We start from the raw sequence: 17,080 nt of genomic DNA, 5'->3' as shown, positions 1-17,080 counted from the left end.
TGAACGTCAACATTAAAAAGACAAAGACAATGAAAATAGGCAGAAACATTGAAAATATCAACTGCATTGTGAATAGAGAATCCATTAACAATGTAAAACATTTCAGCTACTTAGGCCCGATTTTTAGTGAAGATGGTAAATTAAATATGGAAAGACAAAATCAACAAAGCTGGTATGGTAGGCAGTCAACAGAATACATTTATATGGAATAAGAGAGAGATTAGCCAAAACACTAAATTAGCTATATTCAAGCCAATTTTAACTTATGGATCTGAAAGCTGGGTCAGAAGTAAAACACTTTAAAACACCAAAGATTAGAGACTGCAGATATGAGAGTCCTGAGAAAAATTAGGAGCATGAACAGATGGCATCAATGGCAATATCATATTAAAAACAGTGATATCAGGAAAAAACTTGCCACTGTCAGCATCCAGGAATGTGTTAACAGAACTAATCTCAGGTGGTATGGTCACTTAAATAGAATGAGAGAGGAAAGATTAGCAAAAGAAGTGTTCTCTGCCATGTTGGCAGGAAAAAGACCCAGAGGAAGACCAAGATAGGTGGAATGATACAGTAAAGTGCCATAGAAGATAGAAATATAAGATCTGATAATGCTGGAGTCCTGACAGGTAACAGACTGATTTGGAAGAAAATTGTAGATAGGAAGCTAGTAATGATGTAAATTTTTCATGTAATACTATCATATCCTGTACACCACTTGAGGGTATATATCAGGAGGTTGATGATGATGATACGGTATATATAGAGGGATTCCGATTTTAGCATGCGCAGTACTGTCTTTTGAATTCAATTCGACAGTTGTACTGATGTCTTATGATACATAAGACGAAATATTTACATAATAAAAAAGTTATTTAGTGTGCCATAAATGTTATGCTATAGTTATGGCTACCTCACCAGCTTTAGTAAAAACATTATGACAATATATCCTCTGTGATTTAAATCCTTATCCACCATCACCACAAGATCTATTTTCTCTGCCTCCAACAATATATATCCCCACCAAGCATGAACTTTACATTCCATTTCTGTTTCTGAAACTATCACATTTCACAACAGTGAACTGCATCAATACTCATGGCTATTCACTCAGTCTATTAACATCTTCTTGCAAGGCCAATGTCCTCTGCATCATTCCAGAATTCATTGTATTGTCCTCACAATTTTAGCAGTGTGTCCTCTAATTTTAGATCCTTATCCACGATGACCCCAAGGTCTCATTCCATCCATCTCCAGTAATACATCCCCAACAAGCGTAAATTCTTCATCCCACTTTGTTTTACAAATTTTACAAACTTACAGTTTGCAAGATTGAACTAGAATCTCCACTCCAGTGCCTCTTCACTCAATCTGTTCAAGTCCTCATAGTTCTTCCCAACTTTTCATCATATGCAAACAACTGAATATCCCCATTCAAATCTAACCTTATATCATTAATATATAGATTAATTACACATCAACATACATATTGAACAGCAATGGCCCTAAAACATACTCCTGAAAGTATCCTGATTCTCACTAGCTTCTGCAACACTTTTATCACAACACCTGAAAGAGATTGGCCTATGATTTGATGCTTGACTTCTGTCACCTCCCTTATGAAGCTGTACAATCCTGCCTTCCTTTCCACTGGAACTCGACCCAATGCAAGACTCATTAAAAAAATATATATATCACGGCAGATATCAACTCCCTGGCAGATTCCTTCAGAATAAGTGGTAATATATTATCAAGTATGCTCATCAAGTTTGCTCAATTCCCCATATACCTCTTCTTCCTCATCCACTGGTCTCAAACTTTCCATAATATCACATTCTCAAGGATGAAAAACCTTTATGAACTGTGCATTAAACATCTTAACTATATCCTCTGCAGCAGTTGTCTTTATACCATTTTCTCCATTCATTAATTACAGAAAATCTTTTTTTTTTTTTCAAAAAAAATTGTTTTTGCTGGCTACATATTGAAAGAACTCCCTATAAGTTTTTTTTTCTCACTTGATTAGCTAACTGCTATAATTAGCTAAATGCAGAAATGAACTGTTATGTTTGTATATGAATGCTAGAAGTATCAGAAACAAGTGAAATGGTTGCATTGATGTTTATTCACCCAATAATTGTTGGAATAAGTGAATAAACTTCATCAATGCAACCATTACATCTAGCATTCATACAAACGTAACAGTTCATTTCTGTACTAACAAGTCTCACTGATACTGTAACTTCTTCATGCCTTCCTCAAGCTATTTTTTCTTCTTACCCATCAAACTGTTCCCCTCCACTATATCCCAGACTATTCTACTCCTTTCTTGTCTACATACATATTCACATCCTCTTTGAGAATCTATCTTTCTCATGCTGTGAACCCGTCCATCCTGAGCTTCCCCATTCTATGTCTGCCTTGCAAACTTGTGTTCTCATTCTCTACTCATGCCACCCACTTCTCCATTCATAAGCACCACTTCACTCCCTCCTTCCTTACTTTTCAGTCACATTGCTTCTGACTTGCTCAGATTCATTCACTGCACAGATTACTCTTCCTTCCAGTAGAAGTCTCCAAATGATTCACCAAAACTATTCAAATTCACAGTTCAACTAGCCTTCAAACTCATTCCACACATTAACAAACTGTGCTTCTTTCTCTTCACAGATTTCTGCTAATATTCATAAGCCTTGCTATCCACCTCATCTCATCACTGTCATAGCTGGGCAACCCACTGACCACCTTTCTTATCAAACTATTATATTTTACCCTTAACTTCCTAATCTCCAGTCTTAGATTCACCTTGTTCCCACTCAAGTCATTTTACCCTACTATCACTAGCAACTCTTTTGCTCCCTTACTCCTATCCCTTAATCACTATTAATTTTACCTCCCGGAAAACAATGTGCATCTCCTTATTCACCACACCTCTAATAACCGAATCCCATACGACACCACCCAGTCTGTCATACAACATCATTCACTTCTGTCTTTTTACTCCTCCATACATACCTATAATTCTCTTCATTTGCTCTGCATCTGCTTCTTGTGGAAAAATAATTCAAGATTTGAAAGCTTATTTCTTGTCTCATCTTCCCCAACTCAGCTCTCAAATCTTAAATCATTTTTTCACTATCTTATCAGTCTCAGTCTAATGTCCTTATCACACCCTTTATCTTACTCTTTTGTTCACTATCAGTTTCACACACTCTTAGCATTCACACAATCATGCTCTGAAACAACTGTTTGACTTGCACCATATGCTCTATTCTGATCCATTAGAACATTTCACTTCTTGCATACCTATGCTCACTCCTTTCTCTTATCCAACCACTCCACATAAACATCAGCAACATCTTCTCATGCCTACATACTACATTCATGGTACTGTACTATTTTGAAAAATCCATGACATTCACTTTGTCTTTTATGCCGACCTATGAAATGATCTACCTTTCACTGCCATTATGTACCAGAACACTAACAATAAAATGAATTTACAGTAATACTGCCTCAGAAATTTAACCAAACACTATATTCTACACTCAACTATAACACAGTAAGGCTCAACCTAAAAATTAGACAACATAGTCTCAATATAAAATTGACTTATCTTGTTTCAGCCCACATAATGACCGATGTTTAAAAAACCTGTTTGTGTGTTACCTGCCTTCAAATTTTTTATTTAACACTTGGGTAACACAGTTCTTTCACTCACTCAGTCTCTTGTTAATTCCAATCTATAGTTTCAAGACTGTAAATGCAGTATATCAGTAACATCTGATTGACCTGCCTCTCTTTGCATCATCACCAGGCAATTAAGGATTGATCAGGCCTTTCCCATCATTAATAGTTAATACATAAATTAAACAACAATGATCCAAGGAGTGACCCATGAAACACACCACTTGTCACCTTAAATCAGGCAGATTCACAACCCCATATACCACTTTCTAATATCTGTCGATCAGCCACCCACCTATCCAATGCAATAGTTTATATTCCAATTCCATATTCTCCAGTTTATGCGGCAGTCTGTGGTATCCTATCAAATGCCTCACCAAAGTCCAATAGCATCAGAATTTATCCATTCCTTTTATCCAACTCAGCTGTAACATAAAATATGAGCAAATTGTTTAAACGTGACATTCCTTTAACCCATGCTGTTCCTTGCAAAGTATAGCTACTTTGTCCAGCCATTTCTGTATACAAGTTCTTACTAACTTCTCTAAAATCTTCAATCATTCCGGAGATGGGTTGATGGTTAGATCAGTTTTTGCACCACCCTTTTACAATAGACCTATCAAATTCTTCCTATTCCTGTGGGATCTTTCCTGACCTGAGCTAAGACTCAAATTAGGCAAACATGTGAATAGCCTAGCCAGTTCAGCTGAACATTCATTCCTCTAGCATATGTGCTGATATACTATTCTGTCTCTACTGCCAAATTCTTACCCAGATTATGCTACAACTCTAGAACCTCCTCTTCATGCACCTTCATCTCTTTATCTAATGTAGTGATATCACCACATTGAAGTCCAGTAATCCAATATTACTATATTGGATATTTAAATTTAACCAGGATTAAGTGCAAATATTTAAACATTATAATTTTAAAACTAAACTTGAGAAGAATGATAAACAGGGCAATTCCAAATGAAAAATGTTCAATGCTTAGTGTTGCAATGTAATAAACTTACCGAGCTGACACGTTACTGGATCTGAACTTCTTCCTTCAATTGTGGGTAAGGTGATTGTGAATATGTAGACAGTCCCAGCATTCGTTCCTGCCCAAAGTGTTGGGGTGGTGATTACATCTATGAAATGCATATAATTCAACATCATTAACTACTGATAAGATTAGAATGATGCAAATCAATAAATTTATTATTTAACAGACTATAGGACACATTAACAGCTCTTATTCTTTGATTGCTTAAAGTTCAATCAAATCCACCCAGGATATCCTGGATGGATTTGGGCTTTGTATAGTTGGCAGTTGTAAAGATGTGAAGTGTCTTGTACGAAAAAGTACAAGAAGTTTTTATTTCAACTATAGGTGCTACAGTCACCAATAGCACTTATAGTTGAAATGTGGTTGTGCCATGAAAGATCGGAGATGCAGGTCAGTTTCAGTAGAGAAATTTGATCGTATTTGGATATCTGTGTTACTGAAAGTAAGAGGTTCGTTTCAGACAAATTATGGAGACCACAACTGTGTTAGAAATAATTCCTTCTATTTCCACTACATTTTGACCTTCATATTAAAGTAATCATTTGGAGCTCACACACAAGCTTATTACATTTCAAGCGGTATGCTAAAGAGAAGATTTGATCAAAACCGTTATTCTATTGGCCTGATCTCTAGCGGAGAATAACGGTTTAGATCAAACCTATATTCTATTCATAGCATCAGAGAACAAATTCATATATAGTTTTATTAAAGCAAAAGTCATGTCCTTAATTTAATGAGAGTTATTATATTAGAGTTAATATCCTGGGTTACAGTCCTATTTATAATCAACTTACATGAAAAGAGTATGTGGGTAAAATATGTACCTTCCATATTTTTGGGATTTTTAGACTATCATTATTGTTAAGATTAGGGCGATTGATAAAAATTTCACAGGCCTCCTTAAATTTACGTTCACCTCATGTTTTAGTGTGATGTAAACAAAAGGTGCCATTCCAGTCAATTTTACGTAAAGTATTCAGGGCATGCTCAGGAAGGTCAGATTTATTATAGTTATTAAATTTAATGATCCGTTTATATTCTTTTTTCCGGATAGGAATTGTGCATCCTGTTTCACCTATATAGGGCAAATTACAGGTGCAATGAATACAGTATACTCCAGGGTGGGTCAGCAGATGAAGTGGATCCTTGGATGAGTTGAATAAGATTTTTAATTTTGCAGGAGGTTTAAAGGTGACATTAAGGTTGCATATCTGTAGTATTGTTTATTTTATCTGATCTTCCTTTAATATATGGAATGGTTACAGTTTTAATGTGATTTAGTTTATTTTTAAGTGAGGTCTTGTGAAGAATTTCGGTGATATTTTGCTTAGCCATTTTTCAGGAAGGTATTCATGCCAACTTTTAATTCACCTTCAAGTGCTTACTCACTGAGCAAATCTTCAAAGCCTTGTTTTTTTAGTGTGTTAATGACACCTAGTTTTTGTGTTGGTGGTGGTAGATGTTTATGTGTATATACTGGCCAGTATGTGTAGGCTTCCAGTAAACAGTGAAGGAAAGACTGCCAGAAGGAAGACGTGACAAGTTGCATCTAGAAAAGGAAGTATGTTCTGACTTTCTTTTCTTTTCAATTGTATGTGTTTGTGTTATTTGTTTAGATGGCTAATGGAAGTGCCTAATGTCAGGTGACCATGAGACAAGATAATGATCGCTCACCTATTGAAGGCAGACTTTGGGTTTTAAAGTAAAGGAATCTAGAGTACATTGCTGAAAGCTTCCATATAAAAGTTAGCAATGGGAAAGAACGGTGAGCCCATGGCTGTGCCTTCTTTTTGTGGGATGAAAGTGTTTCGCCACACAGAAAATAGTCAGAAAGTAGTACATGTGCAAAGAGTGCTGTGATACAGGTGGGAATTTGTCCTGTAAAAGAATTGTCATTGATTGGGACATTTGTGACAGGGGCAGAGATGTCAAAACTGACTAAAAAATCTTTTTTTTTTTTTTTTTTTTCAGTGTGGCACCTTTAATTTTGTTTACAAAGTGTTGTGTGCTTTTAATATAGGAGGGGGAATGATCTACCAACTCCTTGAGAATGGAAGAGAATGATATTAAGTCCTGCATGAAATCTATTGAGGGTTCTCACTTGTTACACAAATCACCAGGCCTCAGAGGAGCAACTATCCCATTAGGTGTTCGATTTCTTGAACACCTAATGGAATAGAAGTGTGAGGAAAGAAAGTGTTAACTACACTTTCCCACATTTCTGTACTCTTAAACACCATTCACTTGTTACTCAATATTGCTGTACTGTTCTATGATGAGAAGTTTTACTGCTTAAATATCTCTTATGTCCTCTTTTCCTTCTGTTATCGCCTTCACATGTTGACTCATTCATTTTATGTTTATTTGCGTCTTACCTTCTCTTCCAAAAGCATTTTCAGCAGCTTCATGTACACATTCCTTTAAATGATAAGAAAACTCAGATACAATTTTCTTTCTCTCTCTGCTGAAAAGATCTACAAGTTCTGTAACCACTGCTTTATAACAGGTCAATAGCCCTACCATGGTCATTTAAAGTATTTGGTCTCCTAGATGTAACAAGACTTATATCACCATATAATGATCCATCCTGCAAAATACATTGAGCAATACTGTCTTCTGATGCAATACTGATTTCAGATCTCCAGTTGATTGGATCCATGTAAACTTATATATATATCTTAATATTGGTAATAACCATTCAGCATTGTATTGTTAAATTGTGAATGAAGCTATGTTATGTAATTTATTTTTTTCATTCACATTTAACATTGCTTATTAAATATTAATCATGACTTATATAAAATTATTTATTATTCCTTAATTGAGAATTACTAAATAAATATTTAATTAAAACCTGACCTATTATTAGTTTATAAAATAATAAAATGTATAGAATTTTGTATAACCAAATATATATGGTGTAACGTAAAGTGTTATTTTATATTTAACTGTATACGTAATCAATAAGTTGAAGAAGTAGCTTAAATATTCTATTGTTCTTATTTGTGAAATATTTAATGTTATGTAATCACTCATGTAGCAGTAATATAGCATACATTACATTGGCGAAATGTTTACGCTTAGTCTATTGTCATGGAAACGCACGCGTAAACAACCACGAGTGGAGTAGAACGTGGCGTTCGAACGTAAGGGGGGAGTGAAGGTCATATAGAATAGAGAGAAAAAGGGTAAAGAGGAAGGAAGGTCATAGTTAAGACAGAGAGAGGGAGAGAAGAATTATTATTAAGCGAGGGAGGAGAGAATTTTGCGGAACCAAGATTATAGAATCCATAGGGCAGAAATTTATGAAAATAGTGTTCGGAAGTGAACCAATAAGTAGTGAATCATAAAGTTTAATATTATAAGTGAAATCGGCTGTTGTAATGAAGAAAGGTTAATGCCGTAATCAGATAAAAGGAAACTGGACAGTCAATACGAGAATTCTGATTAGTTCCAGTCAATCTGGATTACGAATAAATTCTATGTTGCCCTAGGAAAAGATTATATTGATTACTTGGAGAAAAGTGAACAAGAGAAGATATCAGTACCTAACTACTGTTGTTTGGAATAGTGAAGTGCGACTAACAGTAGTACAGTTAAAACTGTGGAGATTTTTGTTATGTGTGTTCCGCTAACGTTGATTAAGTTAATTCATAAGTGCTCTCTCAATAATTTGATGTGTTGAAGAATTTGTCTGGTAAGAGTAGTTGTATAAGTTTGTCTATTTTAGCTTTAACTGTGATATATCCCCGATGCTCAAGGACCGGAATTTATTTGTTTGGAATATTGCTTACATAGAGTATTGCCTGCTGTGAATATAAACATTGAGCTGATAGATTTGTGAAGACTGATTAAATGTGAAGTTGTTATATTAACTTGAAATAAGAAGAATTGTGTTTTTGAGACTGTGAATTGTATATGAAAGTTAGAACGTTGAATTGGAATGAGTGACCTAAGAAGTTGTATTAAGTTAATTGTATAGTTCCAATTTTAAATAGAGTTTTGTATTCGTTAACCATATCATATATTAAATGTTTTATTTTGTTGATCTAAATATTGTGTTTGCCTGAATTCCTTTTTATTGCACCGTTCATAAATATTCGAATCTAGCGGGAACCCCAAGTAAAAATGATAATAAATAATTCGGCCTAATGAGATGACTGCTAACTTAATTTAGAACTGATCCTACTATTTATATAGACTAATCTAAGAATAGGGTGGCGCAGTATAAATATAAATTTCCCTACTTTTGGATCGGTGATCATTTCGTGATTAGTTGTATTATTCATAAAAGTGACTTGAAACTAGATGGTAATTTAGAACACGACAGAAAAGGTCGTCACGACAGTATACCTCATTTTCACACTTGAATTAACCTGCATCCATTGTCATTAACATGAATTTCCTCATGACATTCCATCACACAATTATCATCCCATCCAAAACGATTATTAGCCTCCTAATACTAATAATTTCATAGATCCTGCTGATTCATTTTTCTTAGATCTTCAATATTATTATTATTATTGTTGTTGTTGTTGTTCCGGGCAACTCCAAGGAGTCGACAGACTCATCGAGGGAGGCCCTAACATCATGTCAAGAACAACTATTCAACATTCACACAGTATCTATCATACCTTGCCTTGAACTCATTCACGGTCGTAGCGCCCACAACAGACTCTGGAAGCTTATTCCACTCATTCACTACTCTCCAAGTAAAAAACCTAGCTCTAACACCCTTGTCAACCACGCTCTTGCCCAGCTTCCATTCATGGCCCCTAGTCCTCCCACCACCAGTCATATTTTCAAAAATATCTTCTGGATCAATCTTATAGAAACCCTTCAGTAATTTGAATGTCTCAATCATATCACCCCTCCTTCACCTATCGACCAATTTCTGCAACCCACAAATCTTCAATCTATTCTCATAAGGTTCATTCCACAGACCTGCTATCATCTTGGTCACTCGTCTCTGGATCCTCTCCACTTCCTCCCCATCACGAAGAAACCCTGGTGCCCATAACTGGGCACAGTAGTCCAGATGGGGTCTTATCAAGGCTTGATACAGAGGAACAACAACTTGTTTGTCTCTGCATGTTAAAGTATTTTTCAGAAGCCAAGTGATTTGGTGAGCTGTTTTAGTCACTTTTGCAATGTGCCCCCTAAACTTCAATTCCCTATCCACCAACACTCCCAAATCCCTGGCCTCAATCTCCTGGAGTACGGTTCCATCAATGCGATATACTGCTGCTATTCTTTTCACCCCAAAGTGCATAACCTTACACTTTGGCACATTAAATTGACATCCATTTTTCCTAGCCCAGCCCTCTAAACTATCCAAATCATCCTGTAAAATTTTGACATCCTGTGCACTCATAATTGCTCTACCCAACTTTGCATCATCAGCAAACAAGTGAACACTTCCTCTCAAATCCTTTCCTATATCATTGATGAACAAATTGAAAAGCAGTGGTCCAAGAACAGAGCCCTGTGGCACTCCACTAGTCACAAGCCATCTTTTAGACTCCACTCCTGAATAAACCACTCTCTGGTATCTCTCCTTCAACCACCCTCCTATCCATCTCACCAACCCTATATCTATCCCCATCTGCTCCAGTTTACCGATTAGGGTTCTATGTGGTATCCTATCAAAAGCCTTGGCAAGGTCCAGTAGTATTACTGTAAACCCATTACCCCTATCCAGTTCAGCCGTCACTGTGTTATAAAACGTGAGCAAGTTACTGAGGCATGATCTACCCTTCACAAAACCATGTTGTCCCCCATACAATATCCCATTTTCATCTATCCAATCCTGTATTCCTTTCGACTAATTTCTCTAAGATCTTGACAATGATTCCTGATATGCTAATCGGTCGGTAATTTACAACAGCAGTCTTGGAACCACCTTTATGCAGTGGAACTATTTTCCCCTCTTTCCACCCCCTCGGGACTAACCCAGACCCAAGACTCAAATTAAACAAGATGGTCAAGGGTACTGACAATTCTTTGGCTGCTTCTCATACAACACGAGCTGGTATACCATCCAATCCCACAGATGTATTGACATTGAGGTTATGCAATAGACTACTCACCTCCACTTCATTCACCACAATTCCCGTATAATCTACTGGTACATTCGTTTCTGCAATGTCACCACCTGGATGATATATTCTTGCAAAGTGCTCACTCAGTAACTCAACTATATCAACCGATTCAGTTACCTCCCTACCATCGGCATTCTTTAAAATCATTCTGCCATTTACATTTTTCCTTTTACTTGCTACATATTTAAAAAACTGTTTAGGATTCTCTTTAGCCTGCATGGCCAATGTTCTTTCGTAATCCTTTTTTGCTTTTCTTACCACACTCGTTACCCTTCTGGCCTGCGCTTTATACCATTCGTGTGCCTGCCGGTCACCTTTCTCCTTAAATTCTCTCCATAGTTGTTTCTTTTTTTGCAGCTCAAGCTTAATGGTGTTATTCATCCATTAACCCCTAGTTGATTTATTATTCGGACTCTAGGTATACAGTCAGCCATTGCTTCATGCAAACGCTTCTTAACTACCTCCCATGCACTATCGACTTCTAGTCCTTGCAGTTGTACATGCCATGGCACTGAACCAATCAAACTCCTAAGCTTGTCATACTTTCCAGCCCGATAATTCCACATGTACCCTGTCTTAATTGAAAATTCTACATTCTAAATTCTTGAAGGAGGCATCTTCACAGGGGACACAAATTCCAGTAATTAAAAATTGCAACCCATAATTTTCAAAAATCACTTAAATAAAATATTTCATTTACTTCTTTCCAACTTTTTGCTTGGTTCTTCCACTTGCTTTTTATGAGAACAGATATCAAACTAACTCTTCTGCTTTTATCCACTTGATTAATACAGCTATTTATCCAATATTTCAAAGCCCTTACCTTTCTTCTTTGCTTTTGCTAAGAAACATAAGATCTCTTTTTCATTTTTCTATTTCCAAAATTACCTCATTCAGTATTTAGCCCTCATAATCCATGTCCTCTAAAGATCTTCTTGTTTCTTGCAAAATCACCATCAAAAGAATCAACCATTACTTACCCCCCCCCCCCTCTGAGATTTAGCGGTATGTTTTTATCCGACAGGGAATTGGTCTATTGTGAAATCTCAACCTGTTGGAACATGGTTTAATTTCAGAGATACCCTCTCTCAGATATGTCACCAACTAAGGCATAAGTATCACACTTGCCTTATACGGAAATTAAGCTGGAAAGGAAGATTCCCCTAAAAAGAAGTTTGAATACTCAAACAGAATTGGGTTTGGAAGAATACAAAAACTATTTAATATGGATAATATCATACATAAATGATTATTAATATCAATAATTCTTGTTTTGTTTGAATTCATACACTTTTAAGTGAAAGATTTTTTTTTTTTTTTTTTTCCCTATCTAATGTAAGGCCACCATATTTGCTTATTGAGCCCTGAAGTAAATCTAGAAAGTGTTTTCTCCAGAGCAAGGTGCTGAGATTATCTCCAAACTATAAACAGTACTAAAGGTTTACAACCTTTTGTGGATATGAATTTGCATAAAAACACTGTTAGAATAGTGCTCGTAATGACTAGTCTGGCATTATCGGAACTAGCAATATTAGAACTGCAGATTTCTACCAATCTGCAGATATATATATAAGTGAAAATATACATAAAATACATGCTAGTACAAATAACTTTCTACCAAAGTAATGAACTTCAGAGAGCTTCAAAATCTGAGGTATTATTTTCTGTAAGAGCGGTAATCAGTAGCTTATATTCTTCAGTGTTTCTGCGCAAGTTTCCCTGAAATGTTTGAAATACTGATAACACTTAACTTTTGTGATCATGGACTAACTGAATGACCTTTTATTACTGAATTATGTACATGATTTATTACTTAAATATACGTGATGGACTGGATTTAAGTGGTTTCGGAGGTTCATGTTAGGAAAGAGTGTTGTCCAGTGAAAAGCAAGTGCAAATCAGGGAAGCAAGAAATATTAGGTAGGCTGCAATCAAGTGTACTCCTGAGACAAATTAATGTATAAAGAAATTATTATGTAATACTGAATGCAGTTATAAAGTTTCAAATCCAAAAGGATTGTTAATGACATTACACAAGGGTAACTGCAGATCCAAGGTGAGTGAAATGCATGTTTACCTCATACGTATCAAAATAAAGGAGATGAGTTTTTTTTTTTTGGCAATGGTTGGCTTAACTTAGCCAAAAATTATAGACACCAGTGAGACCTGATTGACAGAAATAATATAGTTATAGGGATAGAATGTAAAGGATATTGTATTTTCAGAAAGATAGAAGAAATAAGACAGGAAATGGAATATTCCTGATGATCAACAAAGAACTTTAACCAACAAATTAGAAGTTAGTGGATTTTAGGTCACTGAAAAAATTAAAGTTTGAAAACAGGACCCAAACTTGGGAGTTTCAGTGGCAAACCCTGAAGAAAAATGGATTGATTCAGCCAGGAAGGCATGTAATGAGGTTCTCTGTAAGGATATAAAAATCAGAACTCCATGGTGAACTCAAAGTTAAAGAGGCAAGCATATAAAAGTTTGACAAGTCAGTAAAGAATACAGAGAAAAATGCAAGAAAGCAATGCACTGTGTAAAAGTAACTAAACCAAAAGTCATGGGAAGAGTTTGATAAGAATATAGAAAATAAAAATCAGGAAGGTGGCAAAATATTCTACAGGCTATTGAAAAAGCTTGAAAATGGAGGAAAGAGTACTGTAAAAGGAATCAGGAGATGAAAAAGGTGACATGTGGAGTGATAAGATATACTTATCACTCCAAACATCTGGAGTGATTCGGTTGAAAGATTGCCGAAATAAACATGCAGTGGTATAAAACTCCCAACAGAAATGCAGTCACACATCCATACTTAAAGTAGAAAAAGTCAAAAACCTAAAATGTGAAAAGACAGCTACAGTTGATAAAATATGACCAGAAACGTTCAAATATGGAGGTATAAAAGTTTTACAGTGGCTGCATTGCATAATTCAGGACTGGTCAGAGAATTGAATTACAGATAATTAGAGCAAGCTCTCACTGGTACTATGAGACAACTGTTGAGCTACTATTGGTACTCTCATAGTACCAAACTATAAAAAGAAAAAAAAACTGAATGTGAGAATTACAGAGGTATTTCTCTACTGCGTGTTCCTGGTAAGATTTATGCAAGTATATTTGAGAAACAGCTAAGAACAATTGTGAATGGGAAGCTTGGTTAAGAAGAAGCTGGATTCAGGCCAAATAGCAGTTATCAGGATCAGATTTTCACTTTAAGATAAATAATTGAAAAATCCTAGGAATATAACACAGATTTGTATTTAAGTTTTGTTATCTAGAAAAGGCATATGACAAGGTGCCAAGAGGAAAGCTCTTCAAAATACTAGTTATATTGTGTAAATGGAATGTTATATTGAACTATACATAGTCTCTATTTAAGCTGTAAGTCAGCAGTTAGAATTATGGGACATACAGGAAGATGGTGTGATGTTAAATCAGTTGTGCAACAAGAATGCATGTTATGAAGGAAAGTAATATTAAATTTTGGCTCTTTATGCAGATGTTATACTTCTGAATAAATCCAGCACAAGTTTTCAAGATTCCGTGACTAAATTGAATAACTGATAGAATAAATTTGGTATGAAAATCAGCAATAAAAAGACAAAGATAATGAAAATAGGCAGAAGCACTTAAAACTGCAACTGTAAGAAAACTGCAAGAGGAAGACCAAGATTAGATGGATTGATACAGTAAAAAAAGTGCCTTAAAAGACAGAAAAATAAGATCTGATAATGCTGTAGTCTTGACAGATAAGATTATTTGTAGGAAAATTGTTGATTAGAAGTTAGTGATGCTGTAACTTTTTCATGTAGTACTATCATAATTATCCTGTACACCTTCTGAGGATACATATCAAGAATTTGATGATGGATTTTAGGCCTGGGGCAGATTACTTCATTGTAGGCTATCCCATGTGAGATACAGACCAATAAGACAAATACATTGGTTGCTACTATAGACCAGGAAGTCCACAGGAACATATGGATGGCAAGCATTGGCAGATTACCACGAGTACATGTGAAATTATTATGGGGACTTAAACGATGTCACATAGATTGGAGAGAGGAAAGATTGTTAGGGTGGAAATAATGTTTATACATTAGCTAAGGAATAATTACCTCAAACAACATGAGATGGAGAGGATCAGAAGTTTTAGAGCACTGGATATGGTAACAGCATCAAAAAATTACAAGGCAAAGAGACACTCTGCCTCCAGTCAAGAAAACTGACCATGCAATCTTGTTCTGCAAGGTTGCAAAAAACATGGAGAATTTTCCTGTCAAGAAAGAGTTTAAGTTGAACTATACCACTAGTAATTATAACAGGCTTAGGTGGTATCTTGGAGGCAGTGCCATAGCTTGAAAAGCTACAGGGAAGAATGTCAGTAGCACACTGGTGGTCAGGGGCTGTTTGAGAGAAACAAAATCAGACTGTATAACAATGGTCAGGAGGATAAACAGATGTGGTGGTTAAGAGGATTAGCAAAAGAGATGCAAAAAAGCAACCATTTTGGAGATAATATGAAGGAAAAAAGTGATCAACATACTCATAAGCAGTACAAAGTGCAGAGAACAAAGGTGATTATTATGGTAACCCTTTATATGAAAGGGCAAATCAACTTGAGAAAAAATTAGCTAAACAGGCCAAAGTAAATCGGAAAGGCTTTTTGTGCATGTTATTTAGCAAGTCATAGGAAACATGATGGTGGAAGGATTACTAATCATTGCTGATGGTTGGAAGATAACAGAAGCAGGAGAAATAGTTGAGTTGCTGAGTGATCATTTTGCAAAAATGTATCATCCAGATGGAGATTTTGCAGTTGCAGGTGAGACTGATGTGAGAATTAAGATAGGCAAACAGACAGTGCTTTGCATATTGAAAAATACCAATATGAATACAGCAGTGAAAATAGAGGGCATGTTGCCCCATGCACTATGCAGAAAAGTGATCTATCCTAACTCTCTCACTCTTCTCTTTTGCTACCTCAAGCAATTCCTTCACATCCTCACTCATAGCCTTTTTGTTTCCTTTCAAATCATTTGTACCTGCTACCACTATCAATTCTTTCACCCGCTGCTTTTGCATTCTAATTGACTCGCTTACATTCTTAACGTTCGCACCAGGTTGGTACGATTTTGTTAAACTCTCAACTAACACACCTCTTACTAAGGAATCTCCATACAACACACGCTCTTTCATTTTGTTTACACTCACTATCAAACCCTTATTTTTTCCATCATACTTTTGCTGATTATTAGTCAGTATGCTTGGTAAACATTTTTGCCAATGCTCCAGCTGCCAATTTGCCCTATGTATCGCTCCGCGTAAGAGAGCGATCTCACTCATTGCGTCAGTGTCATCATTTTTATTCTCCGATGATTCATTCAATCGTTCTGTATGTTTACCTTCATTCTCACTTTCAACGCCACTCTCACAGCTATCTGGTACTACCTCGCAAATATCACCATTCATACCTCGAATATCACTGTTATCTAGATTCTCACTTTCAACAACGATATCACTCCCACGACCTGAAGCACTCTTTAAATCCTCGCATTCCTTACACTTTTTGCACACATTCACTCCACTATCATTGTTTAACCAGACTCCAACTGCTCTCCTCAATGCATACATTTCGCAAATGGTACACTGAATCAAATCCTTTAAGTTAAGATTTTTAGACAAACATGGCGACCTGGATGCCATCTTTGTATTCCTCTTTATGGGAGCCATGTGCACAGATAATCGTATCTATCAATTTACTATTAAAATACTCAAAAAAACATACAAAAATCACCCAGACAGACATGCTAAAATACTAAAAGTAAACAATACTATATAAATCCTGTGCAAATTCATCAATTTTTACTCAAAATATCACTTATCTGTTCAAGAGCTATCCACAAACACTACATACCATATAGCCCTCTAGTGGCTATTTCTTGGCCATCATTTTTGGCCAAGTAAAGCTGATCAATGCCAAAAACTCTTCTTCCTTATTCCTCATACTTCTTGCATTCGTGTATGTGCATTTCAACATCCCCTGGTACCCACAATTACCATGGTGTAATGTCATTACCAACCCATTCAAATTGGAAACCTGTGAAATCACAATCATTTCTGATCTGTAGTGTTGACATGCTTATTTATCACAGGAGCAGCCAGACATGTTGAATTTGCATACTCCTAATATCTTTAGTTTCCCTGGTTTTGCACTTCCAAACTCTCATTA

At 35.9% G+C, this 17,080-nt stretch overlaps 1 protein-coding gene across 3 annotated transcripts in view; it reads right to left on the bottom strand.

Annotated features, from left to right (window-relative positions):
• Positions 1 to 17,080, bottom strand: part of LOC150107906 (lethal(2) giant larvae protein homolog 1-like) — a 443,798-nt gene that overhangs the window by 150,552 nt on the left and 276,166 nt on the right. For all 3 annotated transcript variants that reach the window (XM_090415428.1, XM_090415430.1, XM_090415429.1), the window contains exon 18: positions 4,704 to 4,820. In XM_090415428.1, the coding sequence (XP_090271554.1) occupies positions 4,704 to 4,820 (117 nt within the window). The remainder of the gene's footprint in view (positions 1 to 4,703; positions 4,821 to 17,080) is intronic.

Source organism: Typopeltis vanoorti, chromosome 3 (assembly GCF_054136105.1).
Source record: "Typopeltis vanoorti isolate ZY-2024b chromosome 3, IOZ_Tvanoo_1.0, whole genome shotgun sequence".
NCBI lineage: Eukaryota > Metazoa > Arthropoda > Arachnida > Uropygi > Thelyphonidae > Typopeltis > Typopeltis vanoorti.
Note: the sequence above shows the minus strand (reverse complement) of the source record. Positions and strands in the feature narration are given on the sequence as shown.